Source organism: Volvox carteri, assembly GCF_000143455.1.
Source record: "Volvox carteri f. nagariensis unplaced genomic scaffold VOLCAscaffold_54, whole genome shotgun sequence".
Lineage (NCBI taxonomy): Eukaryota > Viridiplantae > Chlorophyta > Chlorophyceae > Chlamydomonadales > Volvocaceae > Volvox > Volvox carteri.
The window spans coordinates 109,000-130,593 of NW_003307597.1; the positions used below are offsets into that span (position 1 = coordinate 109,000).

At 54.4% G+C, this 21,594-nt stretch overlaps 2 protein-coding genes across 2 annotated transcripts; both read right to left on the minus strand.

The window, feature by feature from the left end:
* Positions 1-4,701: 4,701 nt before the first annotated feature.
* Positions 4,702-4,884, minus strand: VOLCADRAFT_37897 (uncharacterized protein; the record flags this gene model as incomplete). Its single annotated transcript, XM_002955709.1, has 1 exon — positions 4,702-4,884. A coding segment is annotated over one exon (183 nt), but the record flags the coding sequence as incomplete, so codon positions are not given.
* A 5,064-nt stretch (positions 4,885-9,948) lies between these two features.
* VOLCADRAFT_96640 (uncharacterized protein) lies at positions 9,949-15,794 on the minus strand (the record flags this gene model as incomplete). Its single annotated transcript, XM_002955710.1, has 7 exons — positions 9,949-10,806; positions 11,564-11,728; positions 11,827-11,928; positions 12,014-12,095; positions 12,667-13,025; positions 13,885-13,917; positions 15,729-15,794. The coding sequence occupies 7 exons, from the start codon at positions 15,792-15,794 to the stop codon at positions 9,949-9,951; spliced, it is 1,665 nt and encodes a 554-aa protein (XP_002955756.1).
* Positions 15,795-21,594: the final 5,800 nt, after the last annotated feature.

Genomic DNA, 21,594 nt, shown 5'->3' on the forward strand with positions numbered 1-21,594 from the left:
CTCCTCCGCCTCTCCCTCCCTGGGCTAGTCCAGGGGAGATAGCCCCCGTCGAGGGGGTAACACCGCACAAGTCCGCGCCCTTCCACAGCACTGGGTCTAAATTGAAAAGTACTCAAACGGGAAGACCCTGCGGCAACGCAGGGCGATCAAGCCTCCGGAAACCACAGGGGGGGAGGGTAGCCAGCTCGGCGCCCCCCCAATACCGCTCTACCAAGACGGCTGGTTCCCAAGATCCTATCTCACCTAGACGCCGCACCACGAAAAACCCGGTCTCGTACCCTGAAGAACCTAGTCCTGCACCACGCGCGCACCTTCGAGTACGGCCCCCCCTTCTGGGTGCCCACCTCCCCCTCATCCGCGCCCTCGCTACGGCCACCTGTTTCCACTCACCACTCCTCAACCCTACATCCTCTTGGTGTACTCTCTACCTCTTCCCCTCCCCCCCCGGCTCTCCCCGCCCTTTCCCCGGTCTCCCCCCCCTCCGCCGGTACGGCTCCCCCAGGCAAATAAACCCTCCCTCCCCCATGTCCCCTTGCGCGGCACCCCCCCAAGCCCCATCCCTGATCCCGCCCCCCTCGCAATCTATCCCCTCAACCTCCCTCTCGTATGTATGTATGTTTGTTTGTATGTATGTATGTATGTATGTATGTTTGTTTGTTTGTTTGTTTGTTTGTTTGTTTGTTTGTTTGTTTGTATGCATGTATGTTTGTTGGCAAAAGAAGTAGGGAGTAGGGGAGCGGTATTCGTCATTCGTCTGTAAAGCAGAAAGCTCCTTAGGTGGTTGGGGGCCGTTAGGGGTGGTTAGGGGGCCGTTAGGGGTGGCGCCTCAACAATAGGGAGAGCGAGGGAGAGTGTGTGTCTGTGTATATGTGTGGTTTAGACTGTACGTCTTTACGTAAAACAGTTTAAGAGCTAGCTTAATTTTCACGTCTGATCGTATTAACTGAGGAGGTGCTATGTCCAGTGGGATCTGCATGCATGCATGAGGTCCTGGTGTCCTTGTTAGGAATGGGTTGTTAGGAATAGGGGGCTTCCCCTAGATACATGTCTCCCCTTCAGGGGATGGTCAGTATCGTATCCTTTCAGTATCTGGTGGGCGCCGGGTGGGCCGGGTGGTGGCGTGTCACTCGTCCAACAGTTTCAAATGAAGGGTTCGCATTATTGTGGATGTGGTTGGGGGCGACTATCGTCGTTAGCTTTATGCCTCGTCAGGCAGAAGTCCAAACTGAATTGGGTAAAAGACAGGAGCTGCATACGAGCCTACCAGTGATCGAACCTGGAATCTCCGGTTCCATAGACCGGTGCTTTATCCATTAAGCCATAATAGGCCCGCACATCAAATTATCAATTGGAGTACAAACTTCCGTTTCATTGTGGTTACCCTAACACTGTTCGTGCAGTAGTACTAGTTCATGCAGTAGTACTACTAATATTACTACTAGTACTTCGTGTAGTGTGCAACTAGCAGTACTCCCGGAGTTGCGCCTCCATGCGCTGTGAAGGAAAGGCCTAGGACGGAATATCCTCGCATATGTCCGTCATATCCAGCTAGCTTAGTTCCCTCCATGGAACACTCCAACGCCGTGACCCATGGTTGGGAACCGAACCATGTATAGTCTCCACCAAGTGGTCAGGCAAGGCAAGGCTTCAGGCACATTGGTAAGGGGGCATTACTCATCCGTTTTCTAAGCTTTCTGGGACACGATGCAGGAGATGCATGGAATTCCATTCCTTGCATGGCCTCTCTTTCGAAAGAGCCCCTGCATGGGCTACACGAGGTAGACGAACGAGTGGAATGGCTAATGAACAGGTCATTGCCAAAAGGTGTGGTATTATTAGAGTGTCCAGATGTCCAGCCAGAAGTGCACCCATCAGGAATTCACATGGCGAAGCATTGGATGGGTCCAGCGGCCGAACAAGCGGGCGGGAAGGAGGTCCTCCCGCATATCACAACGTTTATCCTGTGTTCAGTGAATCGCAAAGCTTATGCAGTTTAGGCTTTGCTGTTGGGCATTGGCGGCTAACAGAGTGTGCAAGGCCTTGGGACGGCGTTATACACCTAGGGAGGAGCAAGTATGGCCCTGCTGCGGCATTGATAGCCATATTGAAGATGAGAAGCACGTTTTGCTGGAATGTCCGATGTACGACAAAATCAGATCTGATATGGGTTTCCAAGCTTCGAGCATATGAAGGATGCCATGAAGTGGGAACCTGAACGTCTGGCAAGGGAGCTGTAACGTATGTGGTCCCACCGCAACTCATCCAACTACTACCAGCTAACAAATAAGCATCCCAGGGAAGAAGAGCGCTGTATGACCCACGGGTCCGTCCGTTCCCACGCTGCCGCTTCCCCTGCCCTCTCCCGTCCCCACCTGCTCCGCGGCCGCCTCGCTGGTAGTGGCGGGCGGTGTCTTTATGTCCGGTTGCGGTGGGCGTTGTGCTGTTCTATTGCCGACGTGGAGCGAGACGTTGGTTGAGTTTGTGTGCACCTGGAAGAAAAGGGTTTTGTAACGAGGTAGCAGTGGTTGGAGATGGGTGAGAGGGGGGAGGGATGGTGGGTGCAAAGGTGCTGCCGGCGGGGTTCAGTCCTTGTGGAGCTATGTGGCGGGTGGAGAGCAGTTTCCGGGACATGCCGAGTATCGAGTGTCACGTGAAGATGTGTAAGCGGTTTTCTGCACCAACCTCGCAACCACATGCCCCCTCTTCCCGCCTCCCGGCGCCCACAGGGGGCCCCCCTGTCGCACTCACGTTCCTTGCACGTGGAAGTGGTACATACATACATACATGCATGTGCGAACAGCTGCAAGCTCGGGAAGGCTCGACTGGGTGAGTGGGTGTGTGGGTGAGTGGGAAAGGGTAGCACCTGGGGAGGGGTGATGGGGAGGGGTGATGGAGAGGAGAGGGGAGGAAATGGACAGCCGTCGCGGGCTTACACGTCCCCCAATCCCCTCCCTCACCCGCAACCCCTTATACTGCACACCCACCCTGCCAAAATGGCCTCCGCCGATTTTCCGGAGCCATGACGGATGGTCATCCACACCAGCTCCTCCGCCGCCCGCTCATCCGGCATCGTCTCCCGCCGCCCGCTGCGTCGCGTGGCGGGATCGGGCGGCGCGTCCGGAGATCTCGCGGGCACACGGCCTCCCGTCCGGTGGCGGCGGTGGATTCGAAGTCGCTTCCATCCGCCGGATTACGAGCGGAAACTCTGTGGACAAATGGATACGTAGAACCGGGTCTGGATGTGTGTGTATTTGTGTGTGCGAGTGTATGTTGGGGCCGATCGAAATACCGACCTAGTGACCCATGGGTCACTGGTGCCGATACGGGCGGCAATTTTCATCGGGGCCACTACCTCTCTCCCCACTTCTCAATGGTTTACATTGCATGTTCAGAGTCAAGCTCCCTGCCAAGTGAGGACTCGTGGCCGTGAGGGCGGACCGAGGGCCAGGGAGCTGCTGCGCAAGGCTTTTGCTGAGGAGCTACGACGGAAAAAGATTCCTGTTTCGGGATATGGACCGCGCACCTACGAATCACGGGCGCCTGCCGCAGCTTTAAAGGCTTGACCGAGCGCGCGCCTCATCTTTCCTGATCGCTCGCTTCCTTAGGCTGTTTCCCGGCAGTAAGAGGCCAAGGGAAAGGACTTTGAAAAGAGAAACTGTGCCCGCGCCTTTCCCGTGCCGCGGTTGTATGCTGGAGAAAAAGCCTGAGGCGAGCTGGTATGGACAAACCCTTGCTCACTTGCACGGCGCTTACAAAGGATAGTCAAGTCCAAAGGAAAAAGTCTTCGCTATTGACAGTGAGACATAAATGATTTGATACAGGACAGATGACAAGGTCCATAGGTCAAAGATGGGTTGTAAGCCTGTATGTATGCGAAATGAGTCACCATCACGCCTGTACCCGCGTCGTACAGCAAATCCGAAAAGGTAGCCTCGCCGGTGGGAGATATAGCAGGAAATCGTGTTCAATGCTTTCGCTGCATTTGTTCGTCAAAAAGCACTGCACAAAGCATCATTGTAATTCACCATCGTCACATAGTCATAGCATCCTGCGCTAGAGCCGTGACGAGGATTTCCCTCCCATCTGGTAGAAACTGCTCGCTTCTGAAGTATCTTATCGTCCAGTCACTGCTACCTTTAACTCCCCCTCCAAAGGCCACCGTAGAATCCCCCTGTACTCTGCCACGAAAGAAAGAAGAAAACTGATAGTACACTAGACATCCAATTCGCAGCTCGCGCCTTCTCAATGCACAGCATTATGTACATAACATTAGTACTTAACTCCCTTACAAACCGTCGCTGCCCCGGTTGCACCTCCCCCTTCTCCAAAAACCCTACCCTAAGCACAACACCGCTTTGCCCCGCGCCCTGAGCAACTCCCTTTTTCCCCTTTCCCTACCGCCCTAGGTACCCGCGTCTGCTGTAGACGTATGCTCTGCACACGGCCTAAAATTTCTTGGCCCATTGACCCAATCGGCCTTTCCTTCACAACGAATTGTTGCCCCTCGTCCTACAGCCACGTTTCTGCTTCCCCTGCCAAATAGGCGCTCAACTGTCGTGCACAGGCGCTCAGGCAGCCCCGCCCTACGGTTTCACTGGTTTCAGCTGTTGCTGCTGCTGCCCTGTGAAACGGGTCCCGCTCACAACTGTCCTCCTCCCCACCGCTGTGCTGCTCCAGACAGAAGCCATTCCAGCTGTCAATCAAGCGCGCGCATGTCGAGCGAAGCTTTGAGTAGACCTTGGAGGCAGGAGAGCCGAGGATGAGCGAGCGCAACGCATCACGCGCCACCCGAATGTTTTGGAAGGAACCTAGGATATGAATTCGCGTGTCCGCCAGCACGATGCGAGTGCGCGTCGCATTCTCAATCGTAAATTTGATCTTGCCGTCCTGCGGCGCATGGGGTTGAAAAAAGTGTAAAAGGGCAGCCAAGCAATATGGAGTACGAGAGTCAAAGAAATGGCGGTAAATCAGCCGGCGGAGTAGGATGGCCCTTGGCTGGCAAAGAGGCTGGCAGGAGCTCAGGGACACAGGTCACCGGACTCGGCTTCCGTCCAGCGGGGCTGGCCAGGCAACATTCCCAGCGCACAGCCCTAAAGCCCCTAAACCCTAAGTACAGGGGGGTCGCTGCTGCTCGGAACCGGCTGGCTCTTATCACAGCTTCCACTCCACAGGCCGCACGCTGCGGAGTTTTAGGCAGGCCAGTCGCTTTCACATACTAAACTCTATACCAAAAACGGTTTCTCAAATGCTCTGTAGGGAGTAACAGATCTCGTAACAGCCAACTACCGGTAAACAACCGTATCCCAATCGAATCCACAACCAGCAACCACGACCCAGACCAGCTCTTGCCCTTTCTCAACACCCAGCCCTCCTACTAGCCGTAAAGCCGTAGGCCGGAAATGGCGTCAGGGGCTGTTCCAACCGTCCCTGTGCTGGCGCGGGGGGCGGGGCACCCCGCCTCGCCACCCCTAGGCTGGTCTTTCCCCACCGGCCTTGGTGCACTACCGAACATCTGCTGGTAGGTGTCCTGGGAGGGCGGTGATGCGTGCTTGTGCGCATGTACGTATGTATGTGTTGAAGCAGTGGCGGGCGGTGTCTTTGATGTCCGTTTTATGTCCGGTTGCGGTGGGCGTTGTGCTGTTCTATTGCCGACGTCGAGCGAGACGTTGGTTGCGTTTGTGTGCGCGCGGAAGAAAAGGGTTTTGTAAGGGGGTAGCGGCGGTTGGAGATGGGTGAGAGGGAGGAGGGATGGTGGGTGCAAAGGTGCTGCCGGCGGGGTTCAGTCCTGGTGGAGCTATGTGGCGGGTGGAGAGCAGTTTCCGGGACATGTCGAGTATCGAGTGTCACGTGTAGATGTGTATGCGGTTTTCTGCAACAACCTCACAACCACACGCAGACACTCTCTGTTGTCACTGTCTGTTATCGCCACACCCCCAGCTCACCTTGAGCCATCCGATGCCCGACTTCATCACCTCGGTGATGCCATTGCCTGTCAGCTCATTCGACCAACCAGACTTTTCTTAGCCGCCGCCGCCGCCGCCGCCACCGCTGCCCTGCTCATCACCCGCGTGTTCCGCCGATCCCGTCGTCTCGGAATCTGTGCGGCCACGGGCCGTGGTGGCGGTGACGGCGCCGCCCCCTTCCTTCTCCGGAGGCCGCCGCGGCTGCCGGCCTGACGTGTTGTACGGAGGCCGTACTCAGCACCCATCTCCCCGTGGGGGCCGATGACGCCTGCGTGTCAGAGAAAGACGTCAAAACACAACATCGACACGATAAAGGCACATATCTACATACATGCACACACTCTCTTTTGTTGTTAAGCATACACGTGCACAGGCATAAAGCGGGACACGCATATGCAGGCTGTTAAGGAGGCTGCATGCACGCGGGGGGTGATACGCAGCCCAACCTCCCTAGTGGGTGTGCGCGCACGCGCATGTAGTCTACACTCAAATCATCGCGTAGCGAATTTCCCCCCGGGTACATATCACCTGGTTCGCCACCGTAGCGGATCATCCCGCCCTTCACCCCACACCGTATACCTCGCGACTGTAGCTACCAAGTTTCCTTCATCTCCCCTTCCTCTCCCACCCGCACCCCCACCCGCACCCACACCCGCACACGCACCCACACCTTCACCCACACCTACACCCGCATCCACACCTCCCCTGCCACGCTGTCCGCCTTTCCTCTCTCACCTCCCACCTCCCCCCGCCCCACATCCCACATCCAATACACACACACACACGCACTCTCTCTCACCTGCCACCCCCCTAGCTCCGGAATATCGTCCGCGGGTCCCCCCCGGGTATTCTCCGTACCGCTGCCCGCCACCTCACGATCGTGCCGTGCTACCTTTTCATGCAGAAGCACAAACAAACATACGCAAATAACTAAAACAAAAGCGCACGTTAGACAACTTGCCAATGTGGCCTCATGGGAGGTGACGGATATTTGCTACACGACAACGCGCTGTATGACCCACGGGTCCGTCCGTTCCCACGCTGCCGCTTCCCCTGCCCTCTCCCGTCCCCACCTGCTCCGCGGCCGCCTCGCTGGTAGTGGCGGGCGATGTCTTTATGTCCGGTTGCGGTGGGCGTTGTGCTGTTCTATTGCCGACGTGGAGCGAGACGTTGGTTGAGTTTGTGTGCGCCTGGAAGAAAAGGGTTTTGTAACGAGGTAGCGGTGGTTGGAGATGGGTGAGAGGGAGGAGGGATGGTGGGTGCAAAGGTGCTGCCGGCGGGGTTCAGTCCTTGTGGAGCTATGTGGCGGGTGGAGAGCAGTTTCCGGGACATGCCGAGTATCGAGTGTCACGTGTAGATGTGTATGCGGTTTTCTGCAACAACCTCACAACCACACGCACACACTCTCTGTTGTCACTGTCTGTTATCGCCACACCCCCAGCTCACCTTGAGCCATCCGATGCCCGACTTCATCACCTCGGTGATGCCATTGCCTGTCAGCTCATTCGACCAACCAGACTATTTCCCGCCGCCGCCGCCACCGCTGCCCTGCTCATCACCCGCGTGTTCCGCCGTTCCCGTCGTTTCGAAATTCGTGCGGCCGCGGGCCGTGGTGGCGGTGGCGGCGCCGCCCCCTTCCTTCTCCGGAGGCCGCCGCGGCTGCCGGCCTGACGTGGCGTACGGAGGCCGTACTCGGCACCCATTTCCCCGTGGGGGCCGATGACGCCTGCGTGTCAGAGAAAGACGTCAAAACACAACATCGACACGGTAAACACACATATCTACATACATGCACACACTCTCTGTTGTCGTTACGCATACACGTGCACAGGCATAAAGCGGGACACGCATATGCAGGCTGTTAAGGAGGCTGCATGCACGCGGGGGGTGATACGCAGCCCAACCTCCCTAGTGGGTGTGCGCGCACACGCATGTAGTCTACACTCAAATCATCACGTAGCGAATTTCCCCCCGGGTACATATCACCTGGTTCGCCACCGTAGCGGATCATCCCGCCCTCCACCCCACGCCGTATACCTCGCGACTGTAGCTACCAAGTTTCCTTCATCTCCCCTTCCTCTCCCACCCGCACCCCCACCCGCACCCATACCCACACCCGCACCCGCACCCGCACACGCACCCGCACCTCGTTGCATCGCTGTCCGCCTTTCCTCTCTCACCTCCCAATGGGCCCCCGCTAGCTCCGCCCCGCCCCACATCCCACATCCAATACACACACACACACGCACTCTCTCACCTGCCACCCCCCTAGCTCCGGAATATCGTCCGCGGGTCCCCCCCCGGTATTCTCCGTACCGCTGCCCGCCACCTCACGATCGTGCCGTGCTACCTTTTCATGCAGAAGCACATACAAACATACGCAAATAACTAAAACAAAAGCGCACGTTAAGACAACTTGCCAATGTGGCCTCATGGGAGGTGACGGGACTTTGGGAAATAGCTACACGACAAAACACGTCAACAGCCGAGACAACGGCACGCAACGAGACAGACAGATAGATAGATAAACTGATAGACAGACAGACAGACGGACACACGACTCACAATACGTGAATGTTCACTCGTCAAAACCCACATCAAAAAAGGGGGCCGGGATAAAGGGGGACTCACAGGGGGTCTACAGGACTCAAAGCCTGTGGTGACGGGTTCCCTGCGGCTGCTGCGGCGGAATTGGGGCTCTGTCATATCTCCCCTCGCCCCCAGACTTCGCATGCCTTTAAGTAAGAAGATAAACCTCTAAAACCCGACAGACCCTCCTGAACTCCGTGAACAGCTCTGTCCCCCCCTTTCCCCCCCTTTCGTGGTCCGTCTCCCCCCTTTCCCCCCCGACCCCGTATCCCTGCCCTCCCTTCAGCTCACAACACAACGGAGCTCCTAACAACCAAGTTAAGTCAACGTAACGCCAAGCGAAAGAGATCCGCGCCGTCCGCCGCCGCCGGTGCCGCCGCCGGCGCAGTGGACGGCACGGAGGATGGGGGAGGGGAGGAGGACAAGGAGCAACTGAATGGCCATACGACGCCATTGCGCTGAAGCTTCATGAAGAGCCCAGCAGTTCTTCTTCACCGTAGCACACAACTAATCCGCATTGGTGTGACTGCACGACGAAGTGACGAGGTGTGCATAGGTGACGCGAATAGAATGCGGCAGATCAGCATGACAAACACAAAAATGATAAGAGTGACACGGATGTTTGAAGCAGTAGGACAGCGGAAAAAAGGACAACAGTAATCAACGGCGACAACGAAGTGAACTCACCATCACTTCACTCACTTCTCTACGATTGTTGGGTACAATATGTTGCCCACCTCCCAGTTAACACAGAAGCAATCCCCTATCAGTACGTAGCACACATACTCCCCTGCTGCCCATGGGGGGTGGGGCGCGATGATTGCTCAGTTTTGCAACTAGGATGGCCGCAACACTCGTTGGAGCGATTGGCAGTGGCATGATTCACATGTCATGCATATACAGCAGCTACATGCACATCTCGTAAAATTGCGGGCATTAGCCCTACATAGACACGGGTTACAAGTGCCCCAGCAACTCAAATGTCAGACTGGAAAGGCTGTGCAACATACTTGCAAGACTCACCAGAAAAAGGCAACGAACTACACAACATGAATGCAGCACTATCCGAAAAAAGACCTTCCAGGCCTACTGGACAACCTAAGCTACAACCATGCCACAGACATACATAAGGATTGCACGTGTCCCAACGTGTCCCCAGGTTGCAATTGCAACAAACACCACAGACACTGATACTATCAACACTATGATGCCTGCAGCAGCTGACACCATGCCCCTATCTACCCATCCCTCACCCCCTGCGGTCCGCATGCACCCAATGGCCACAGTGCTCCAAACACTGGCACCAACCTGCAATCCGCAAGGCACCATACTGCAGTTATATTGAGACACCAGTCCACTTACGCTGCTGCTGCAGAACAATATCCGCCCCATCAGCTCAGAAAACACGACGCAGCTGCATGGAGCTGTAGCCCGCGCACCAGGACCTCTTCAGCAACAGAGCGCTTGTGTGCAGCGGTGCAGCCCGCTGCTGCATGCAGTTTATTTTCACTACTCGCTGAGTCGTCTTCGCCACGCGTGATCCTGGAGTCCGCTTCAGATCGGGCACCTTGAAGGCCTGGAAGCTGCTTGCGGGCACAATGTAATCAAGGTAGTACACGTCCCGGGGAGGCAGGCACTGCAGGTGCCGCTCAAGGATTTCCTCGTCGACGGCCTTGCGCTTCTTGCTGACTGTTATCTGCAGCAGCCTGTCTGGCAGGACACAGGCATCGATGCATGGGTGGCGGCCATGCGACGGTTGCAGGTAGGCGGGCGCCGTGCGCGATTCCACTGCCTCCCTGAAGTGAACGTCAATTTCCTCCGGTTTGTCTGCCGCCAGAAACTGCACCTGCTCGAGCGGCTGCTGGGTCATCACCATCGATTTCCCGCCAGTAGCTGCGGTAGCCGACCTTTCCTTCTCCTCAAGGTCGGCCTTCCGGGGCCGGCCCCGCTTGCCCGTGTGGGGGACACTGCAAGGAACGCTCAGGACCTTGTACTCAAACTCGCCACCATTGATAAAAGCCTGGTGGGCGTAGGGCTCCCAAAATAGGCCGCTGAAGCCACCTTCATCCGACATGTAATACGCCAGCTGCGCACCAAGGCCCTTTGCTCTGACCTGCTGGGTAACCAAGCTGCCGACATGGGGAGTGGCAAAGCGGTACTTGAGCAGTCTGAATGTGCTGCGGTCCCCATCCTGGTGCACGATGCGGTGGCTGGCCTCCGGGGCGGCATCGTAGGCGCCTACAGCACTAATCACCTGCGGGTGCACGAGAGAAACCACATTGATGAAGGGAGGGGCATCAGTCCAATGCAAGGCCAGGTGCACAGTATTCAACAGTGAGGCCCTTGTAAAGGGGGTAGCCCCCATATCCTGATGCATAATGTAGCGCACTACATCGCTGTGCACGTGCACAGTGATTCTATAGATCAGAATATGATCTGTGGTGTGAGCGGCTGCTGCAGCAATGAGGAAGTGGGTCGATATGTTACTGTTACAAGTTTCGCACACAAGTGTGGGTGTGTCCGTAGAAGCCGGGGGGGCCATGGATGTTGTATTGGTATTGATGCAGGTACGCGGGAGGTCATCTTCATTCTCCCTCGTCCGCTTCAGGGTGAAGCGCCTCAGCGCGACGTGCCTGGACTCCCATATTTCCGAGAGGTACCTGACCAATGCCAGGGGTGGCGCCTCAGTCATAATGGTGCACATGCTGCGCCCTTTAAAGACTAGATATGTGTGTATGTGCATTGGCACCGTCAGCATCCACAGTTCCAGATCCACAAATGCACAGCAACGTAGTATTTCGTGTAGCTATTCTGTCGATGCAGTACTGCTTCGCCACACACATTGACATAAGGCTGCAGTCATCTGCTGTGGAATGCCACACATGACTGCCTGTTCATTCATTGACAGTAACACAGTGCATGCTGCTAAGAGTGGAGGTTTGACCAAACAAAACCAAACGCACTTTCCCCCCATACCATCTTCGAAGTCATCCTTGCATCTGTATCCGCACCCCGTGCAAGCGTATCACCTTATTGAGGCTTGTGGAGGCGAGTGCGCTCTTGACGACTGCATCGTCCGGCTGATTGTAACCCGGCTGCGACGGCAACTCCAGCACCAGCCGCGGCACGCCACCGTAGTACATATCGAAGCGGCGCTTCACACGTTCCAGGGATAGCTGCAATGGACATATCAAGGCTTTGATCACCAGTGGCGGACAGCAGCCAGACCACGCTACATCATACTAACAATCATCATGGCACACAGGCTGCACACCTTTGAGTTGTCGCGATACAGGCGCTGCCAGCAGGCCTCAATCTCAGGCCACGTCCACAGCGGCATGGTGAGTGTGATGTCATCGCGCCCCTTAACCCACTCCTGTACATGGAACCGCCAATCAGCCCGCACGGCATTGGTCACGTGTGGGGGAAGTCCAGGCGTCCAAGGCCATGCTCATACACACCTTATAAATGGAGCGATTGGGCGAACAGATCAGTATGGTGTGAGCCGCGACGTTCGGCGGCATGATGCCGTCAGTAAAGAACCTGCAGCATCGATCGCGGGCATTTCATAATTCAGCCCCAGATGACATTATCAGGGAGGCCGACTGCAATCCCGTGCATGTCCTAACCCGACCAAAACCATACACGGCTCAATTATTGACATGCAACATGCTGCCTTCCTGACCATGTTGGTCATCAGGCCTCCCCATGCACCAACACCACGGAATCTATGGGCAGCAGGATCAAGGCACGCACATTGAAGCTGATGCTGACAATAAGTTGCGTTGGTTTCAACAATGGACACAGGAGGGGTAGCCAACATGCGCAACACCCGTTGTGCTTTCCTTGCCTGGCACCGCACAAATACACATCCACCTGGCAGAGCTCTACATCCACAACGTTGACAATTGCGCGCCTAAGCCCTAATCAGCGGCCCCGGCATGCCAATGCATTCACCAGCGATATTGTGTGCGGAAGAGCACACGTGCTGAAGAGGCCTCCAGCTGCGTTGCTTGCTATGCATGCTCCCTCCAAAAGCCTTTCCCCTTCAAGTCGTACCCTTACGCTATCTTCCTACCCCCCCAATTTGAAGCTATGCAAAGGCGGCACTTACCAGGTTGACTCCAGCTCAAGTTCCTCCATGAAGCTGTCGACATCACCAACGTAAGCCTTGCCAGCCTTGAAGAGGACACATCGCCGCATGTTGAATTTGTGAGACTGCCAGACGATTGACGGGGGGTCCTTCAGCTGTAGCAGGCTGTACACTGCGTACCAGACAAACCAAGACTTGCCAGTACCAGGGACGCCAGTCAGGAGCCACGCCTCCTGCTGCTGAAGCAACTCGAAAAGGGTGGGGAAAAAGTCGCGGACCATGAGGGCATGGCGGCATCGCTTGAGGTCATCTGGAAAGAATGTGTTGGAGTCGAACGACAGCAGGGACATGCCGCCGCCGATGTCCTTGACCTCAGCGTTCTGCAGCGCCTGGATGAAGGCTGCCAGGGTGGCATTGTAGACGAACCCTGCACACACAGAGTGTATTGGATAATATTTTTTCTTGTACATTTAAATGGCATCTACCTATTTCGGACAGCCTTTGGCTGGCCCTTGGGCCCTCTACTCGTTTGCCTAGTGGCCCTGTTATACACCCTTGGAGAGTATCGCAACACCAGACGGTGTTAGCATAACACAACCACACAACCACAGACACACATAGTGCCATCAGGATTGCGATCGCGCAAACTTGCCACAGGCTGGAGCTTAGACTGCGAGCATACTTTCAATATTGGAAAACCCAATACAGAATTGAAGAGTGCGGTGTGCTCATGGCCGTTAGGTTGGTTAATCTCTAACTCCCAACAGCCTAACCAGAAACGCATAAGAATTTGATGCAAACGTTGGGGCATGTCTATTTCAGCGTGGGCCAGCCACTTATGCCGTGTGCCCCTAAGCGGGGCGCCCCCATCCAATTCAGATAGTGACACGCCTTGACGCCGGTACTTCCACTTGGGAAGGTGCATGGATCACCTAAGGTATCCGGGCACTCCCACCAGGAGTCGAGCTGCCTAGCGAACATATAATAAAATAAGAACAAGCGGTTTGGGTCCTATATGACCATACGGTAAAACTAATAGGGTTTGAGGGTTTCACGCCGACTTTACATCACTATTACGCCACCCGAAAAATCGACCACCTCGCCAGCGTATATGGGCGCATTTGAGCGTAATTGTGCTTGGCGTATTATTCTGTAATACGGTCGCAACCCTGCATGACCAAGACCTTGGCCTTGGTGTGTCTTTGTACTGAAGCCATGCAAAAAACAGGTCATACTCACCAGCAACAACGCCTGGGCCAGCCGTAGCCGCAGCTGCACGTTAAGGAGAAACGAGAGGGATGCAACATTGACATCATTAGTTGCTCAACAATGGGAATGGGTTCATAGCAGCAGTTAGCAGTCAGCACTCAGGCTGGACACGATCATTTAAGCAATCATTCCAGGTTGTGTAGGGTTTTAGGGTTTTTAGGGTTTTAGGGTTTTACCGGTATGTCGTCGTTAAGTCATGGGAGCCCAGGAAGTACCCTAAAAATGTAATATGACTAAAAAGAGACAGCATGTGTGCATGTACCAAGGAATCACAACCCCTGCGTTTGTTTTTCCCCCAGCAAAATGATTTGCACCTCACGCAGGTGCACCTGTCTGGGTGTACCTCCCCTCCAAGAGGAAGGAAAGGCGTCAGCTGTGTGTCACTCAAGACATACACTACAACAATCAAATAACAAGCGTTGTTCCTACGTACAGCGGGTGTTTTTATCGCGAACACAAACAAGCAAACAGCGGTGCTCGTCGGGAGCCCAGTCACAGGCCCAGCCGCAGCAAAATGACGAACCCGAGAAACTCCCAACCCAGTCTAGGAACACCGTTCTATAGAGGAGCGGCTGTGACTTGCTGTCACGACACAAGCAATAGCTATGCCTTAATGTAGACGTCTGCAGATCACAGCAAGACCTCTCTTGCATGCTATTGGTAATGATACCGGCTATAGGACCGAAATCCTCGCTTATGCAGAAAACTTTTCCTGACACCCTAATTGACACAGTCCGCAGGCGATCAGTTCAGATGTACCAAAAGACAACCGGCGTCATGATCAACCTCACTCAATGTGAGCACAGCAGCATCCAGATTGCTTAAATTGATGTCCTGGAAGCGAGAGCAAGCACTAGTAGCTGGAGTCTACACAACATGGGCCCCTCTGCAAAGCATGACCTAGTTGGTGGCACAGGGATGTACCTAAGGCCTGCCAAATACTGGGGCGGAACATAAAGTCTCGTCGATCATGCCAGACAAAATTTTGATGAAAAGCCCAAACAGCTCCCTGAACACACACCCGGTGGGTGGGTGTTGCCATGTAACCAGCTCGTGGCTTGGCTGTTTGGTAGTGGCATGATACACACACGTGCAATGGGAGAGAAATGGCTGAAGGCGGTGTGCGGGTCTGTGCTAAGTGCCACAATCCCGAGAAAAGACCTGCGTAAGTATTGGCGCGCAAAGCTTTTTAAGCAGCCCCTCACTCAAACGAAACGCAGGGTACGACGACCAGAATAAATATTCCGTACAACTGTGTGAAGGCCACGGCGGGCTGCGCAAAGGCCAGCTCTCAAAACCCAGGAGTGCGGGCTATACGCGTATGTGCGCAAAAGATGCAGGCATGCGAAATTCAAGAGCCTTCAAGAGCCAGGAGTGCTGGTGGGATACGCATATGCGTGTGAAAAATTCGCGGGCGTGCGGTGACGGACGCCAGATTGGCTGCTGTGAGAACCGGCCAGCGGGTTGCCCCCGCTACTGGGAAACACCACAGCATGAAGTCGAGCGGGCGCGTCCGCATGTCCCTTGGCATGCAGGAGTCCACTGAACGAGGGAACTGCTTAATGTCGAATTAAATAAATGAGAAAATAAAGAAAGTAGAAAGACAATTAAAAAAGATAAACACCAACATAAAGGAAAGCTCGCGGCGACACGGGAAGCAAGGGGCAATGTTAATTAATAAAAAAGAGGAAGCTTTCAATTGAGAAAAAAGAAACAAGGACTTCGCTAGCTTGGCTTGCTGAGAGGGTCGGCGACAGGGTCGCAAAGAGATTCGTGGCCTTGCTCCATGCTTCTGCGGCGGCCAGCTGCCACACCTTGTCCTTATTGAATGCATCTGAAAGATGCACAATCAGCTTGGCATCCTGGGCCTCCTGGTCCATGGCTTACGCGCAAGGCGCGCTAGGCGACACTGTAAAGTAGCGCTTTCGCAACCGATGTAAGGGCTGCTGAGCTCTAAGGTCCAGCTACTGTTTACGATCTATAGTTGTGAGCCTCATTTCTGCTGACCGCTCGTTCGTGCGTTGTTGTGCTGGGATGCGAGAGTGCTGAAGCACAACAAGGGGGGGGTACCCCCCGGGTACCCCCTGTTTTATGCCATAGGGCATGTCTTAGCCCATTCTTGCAGGGAACGAGCCGAAACGGAAACCTGCGGAAACGGAAACCTGCGTAAATAGGTTTCGTCACGCTTTCCGCAGCGAAGCCCAGATTGGCGGAAATGCGGAAAGAGAATCCGCATTTCCGCGTTTGCTGTACGGCGGAAATTGAAAAACAGATTCCAGGCATGCGTTTGCCATTTAAAGACTGCGTTTTACACTATGGAATTATTAGATTAAGTCAAATGTCAACAACCACTGGCCCCGACCCGGGGGCTGCCGAAGTCATAGAGATTGACTGTGTTTCTGCTCAGAAGAAGGGTTTTTGATAATTGATTCCACAATGTCCGTAAACGTGGTTGAAGTTGAACAGAGCCACGTCGAGAGGCGGGCTGCTTGAAGGGGGCAGGGTGAACATCGTCAAGGGTGTGGGCACACAATAGTTGATCGCTTGGCCCCCGCCACCCCCAGTAATACGTTTAGATGGCTCTACCTACGAGCAAGATTGGAATCCACCAGATTCTAGATCCCACCGGACAGAACCGCACTGCCACAAGCTGGTTTCAGACTGTCCATGTTATCGCCACACTGAGAAGAGCTAAAAAACATCGTTACATATTCATTTTATAGTTTTCGCAGCTTTCCGCAGTTTCCGCAGCCTTTCCGCAAAGGGCCTCCCGATTACGAAAAGTTTCCGCAGACCTGGTCAAGTTTCGGCTCGTTCCCTGGCCTAGCGGACGGTCATGGAAACGATGGTCCAAAGCTCCAAAACATCTGTATGTAGATGATTTATGAGACGCTAATAATAAATGCTCCAGCTTGCACTCCTTGGCAATCAATTAACGCGCAAAACACTCGCCAGGCGAACCTAACCCCAAAATCGTAACACACATAGTAAAAAGGCTTCTAGCATAAAAGGAGAAAGCAATCGAAAGGCGCCCAGGCGCAATACTACGACCATTTGTCTCTATATTGTTTATGTGGACTATAATATAGGTGCTGACGAAGGCTTCAGCCGCACACACTTCATGGCTCACTTACATTGCATCTTGAGACGCAAGAGTTCCTCATCGCGAAGTTTGAGCTTCTCCTCGCGGAGTTGGCGCTTCTCCTCGCGGAGTTGGCGCTCCTTCTCGCGCAAGTGGGCCAACTCGTCTTTGTCCTTGCATAATTTTAGTGCATCCTCCGTTGCCTCTATCTGGGACTCGACCTCCTGTATTTTCCTATCAAGGTTTTCCATGCGCCTAACACCAGCGGAGTTGTTAAACTAGAGCTCAGACTGTAAGGAACATAAAGCAGATGCTATATCTTCTTCGTAAGGACAAAGTCTCTGCTGGCGGAAAAATGGAAAAGCGGTTGCCGTACCTACAGGGATTACAGGGACTCGTCGTAGGGAGCTGAACACATACGTGACAAGAACCATGAGTTATGCATTCACTTGTGTAAAGGGAATTCTTATTGAGTTGCAGCATAAGGCTCCATGGAAAGGACGGCCAAGACCTCGAGGCGAGACGGACGGCCGAGACCCCTCGGGCCGAGACCTCGGGCCGAGACCTCGGGCTGAGACCTCGGGCCGGGCTGAGACCTTGGGCGTCTATGAAATAAGTTTGCCCTGGTGACTGATTACATAGCTAGGCAGGTGCATCGTTATGCGAACTTCTCTACTGACGCATCGCGTGGAGCGCCTTGGCAAGCAAACGCCGGTCACCTAACGTCGACGCTCGCGTAGGACCTGTCGAAATGTCGTCGTAACCAGGGCACTCCATGACGACATGATACTCATCTTGAAACCCGATCCACCCTCACCCTACCAATGAGACTGTTGACCTCAATCACCCAACAGCACAAACGAAAATGAATTAAGATCCTATGATGCCGGGAAGGGATGTAATTTCCAAGGTGGCGTGAGCACCCCATTCATTGCACGTAAAGACACATTTTCAACCCCGGTTGAGGTGTCAGAAATGAAGTCCCGAGGATCCTCAAATTGGACTGACTGGGAAAACATGTCCCCTTGCTTAACGGAGGTGCTTGAAAAGCATCCATATACGGGGTGACGAGGCAATGATGTTAATTTCTCCCCCTGCACCAAGCGAGTCGCACACTTCAAACATTCCACCGGAGTTTTGCCAGGCCTGCATGACTCGAGCCGCTTTATGGCCTTGACCACCAGGGTTCTTCACCAGGGTACCCAGAAATTTCGGCCGTGTCCGAAATCCTCTGCATAATCGTTTGGGGCCCTCCCCGAAAATTTTCATGTCAGCCAGAGAGTGTTTTCGGGTACCCCGAAACTGTCTGAAGCGGTTTTCGGGATACAAATTAGCTGGATTCTATCGTTATATGCTAGGGCGGCTGAACTAACAGATGTTTTGATTTTATTCTGGTACATAGCGCCTAGGGAGAAATATTTCAGCAAGGATTTTACCCAAAACCAAGGAGGCGTCGCTCCTCATCCATCTCTGCAGCAATCGCCTCGACCACACCTGCCACATCATTATCTGTCTCCTCAGACGGGTACACCTCATCACTTGCCACACTCTCGACCTCCCCGTTATCAGAAGGATAATAGGCCTCAGCAATTTCACTGCCCACACTGCCCTCATCATCACTGTCATCAGGCAGAACACAGTCGCCCACCTTGGCAATACGGTGCAGGAGCCCATCCGGGTTCTTTGCAACATACTCCTCAGCAGCTTGAATCACAAGGGGTTTGCATTTCATATCCACGGTTGGACCGAGTAATCCAACACGCAGAAGGGAATCAATGGACGGGACAGACAGCCGGTTACACAGCCTGTTCTTGATAATGCGGTGGACACTAAAGCCACGCTCAACACACGCTGTTTGAGTGGGAAAGACACAAGCGACATACACCAACTGAATCAAGCGTGGAAAGAAGTGGACCCACTGATGCATTCCAGCCCAGGCCCGCTCCCAGGAGGCGCGGCCCAGCTCCAACTGCAAGGCCATCTTAGACCTCATAACTGAAAACGCTTTTTGCAAAACGTCAAGTTCGCTGACATCGAAGGCAAACAGGCGGTTAGAGCTTGCCGAGTGGCAAAAGTGTGCTAGCAACTTCACGAACTCCTTACGGCCATAGCCACGCCGCTCTTCCTCAGACATCCTCACATATGTAGCAGGATCAAAAATACGAAAGCACTTCAGAAGCTCAGTGTCTCCAAAACGTGCATCCAAATGCTTCAAAGTTAAACCCACAAACCGACAAGCAACCGACAGCTGCTGACAAATGCTACAGCCACCAATCGCGTGGCCTTGCTTATTTTTGCCGGTTTGCTGCCACCAGGGATACTTCGCCGCAAAGGCTGCCTGCCCAATGTCAGAGACAGACGCCTTCGGTAGCTTGCCTGACAAGTCGACCACCTCAGGTGCAGCCTGAGCAGGCGGGGGTTGAGCCATCATTGGCTGCCCAGTGTATAACAGCGATTGCTGGTTAGTTTTCTGACTACATTCATAATAACGATGCAAGACTGTCGGTCGACAAAACGTTTGAAATTTGCAGCGACCTTATCGAAACTTACAGTAAATGTTCACTGAAAAATGTTCAGCAGCTTTGCCATTAGCAGCAGGAGTAGAAGTGACTGGGGATTTCTCTGCATAGTACGAAAACTGCCCCTAGGTAAGAGGAGTCACACGAGCCGCGGTACCCTCCGTCGCTGTGGGAATCGAACCCACAACAGCCACCAGGTGTCGGATGAAAATAAGTTCATCCTATCCAGGCCCAGCACATCCTTCACCGCCGCCAACTCCATGCAGATCACCCCCGCAATGCCTGTACGTCTGGCGCAACCCCAACCGTGTGTGGGGCCCTTCCTTTGACAGCACCGCCGGGCCCATGTTGTGTACACATCCTAAAACGTTTGCAAGCTGTGGCAGATCTCACCAGTACTGCTCAGCAGTAGCAGTAGCAACAACGCTTGCAACGAAATACCTACCTTCCGCGACCGGCACCTGCTCTTCGAGGACGACCTGTACAATGGGGAAGGGAGAGGGGAAAAGCAAAAGCGAGCTCATGCGCTTGCAAAGCAAAAGCGAGCTCATGCGCTTGCAACTAAGTGCTCACCATGGCTGCCACCGCAGCCGTTTCAGGTGTATGAATGCGAGAAAGAGGATCAGCAACATTCTTGCAGCCCGGCCGGTACTACCACGTGTAGTGGAAGCAGCTCAGGAACTCTTGCCGCCGTGCTTGGCGTGTGACCATCATGAAGGTATCCTGTGCGGTCTCAAGGTACACAGGCACCACTCCTGTGTAGGGCATTGAGTACACAGTAGCTCTTGCTCTGTGGTAGTGTAGTTGACTTCGGCAGGTGTGAACTTCTTGCTGGTGTAGGCGACGGGGTGGCCATCCTGCAGCATTGCACCGCCTGTGCCGTAGATGGCTGGCGTCGGTTACTACTTTGAAAAGGGTTTGGTAAGGTCAGGAAGGCGCAACAAGGGGCGTTGACGAGGGTGTTTCATTTTTAATGCCGTCGAATCCTGCTGGTGCATATTCTTCCATTCGGGTCAGCCGTTTGCTGCCGGGGAGGGTCGTGAGTGGAGTCGCCAGCGACGAGTACCCTTGGATGAGCTTGTGGAGGTAGTTCGCAAGGCCCAGGGAAACGGCATCGATTTTTCGGGGATCCACCGTAAGTCCATCGTGACCAACGATGTGGCATAGGAAGTTGACTTTGGGCTTGTTCATCTCGCACTCTTCACGCTTTGCACGGAAACACGCCCCTTTGAGGTATTCGAGTACGGCACATGTGCTCGAGGTGGCTGGTCGGATCTTTTCTGAAGATAAAAAGGATATCGTCTAGGTAGACAACCCAGTAACCAGCGTCGATGTGCTTTTTGGGCGGGGCTCCAGCGTGAAGCACCCAGGGGGCCCCCACTCTGTAGGATTGCCCATGTCCGTGTGGCCATGCGGCCGTGTGGCCGTGCGGCCGTGCATGTAACACCAGGCAAAGAGTACTCAGGGAGATGCCAGGGGAGCTGATCCCTTCTTACATTCCTCCCCTCGACTGAACGTCCTCGGGCGCCCCCAGGCGTGTCCCGTAGGATTTATTTAGATTGTTTTGAGGTCCGTAGGGGATTGTGAGTATGTTTGATAGTGTGTCATTTCGTCAGTCTCCGTCCGAGATGGAGCCCTTTGTATTTACTATGCTGGTAGACTTCTCGCCCACCCGGGCATCCACCTTTGGGGTAAGAGTATGCTGCATCGTACATAGTGTGCGATCTGTCTGCTGCTGGATTTAATCCGGGGACTTCCCACCCTCTAGCAATTCGCACCATCGGAAATCAGCCACTTCACTTCAGGGAGACCCAGGCCCACTTATGGTCCGGGGGTACGATGGGAGAATGAGAATAAGGAGACGTTGTGGCGGCTCGTGATGGATGGCATCCTCCTACCTGGCAACACGCACCTAGCTTCCATGAATCCCAGAACGCTGTGGATGTGGCGGATTCGGTGGAGCATCTGGTCAGCCATGCTCGCCACGCATATAATATCTCAGGAAGCGGCGGTAGGAGGAGTCACCCGGAAACAGATCTGGCAAGTACAGCCCCCAGCTGGCTGTGAACAGGCTGTATG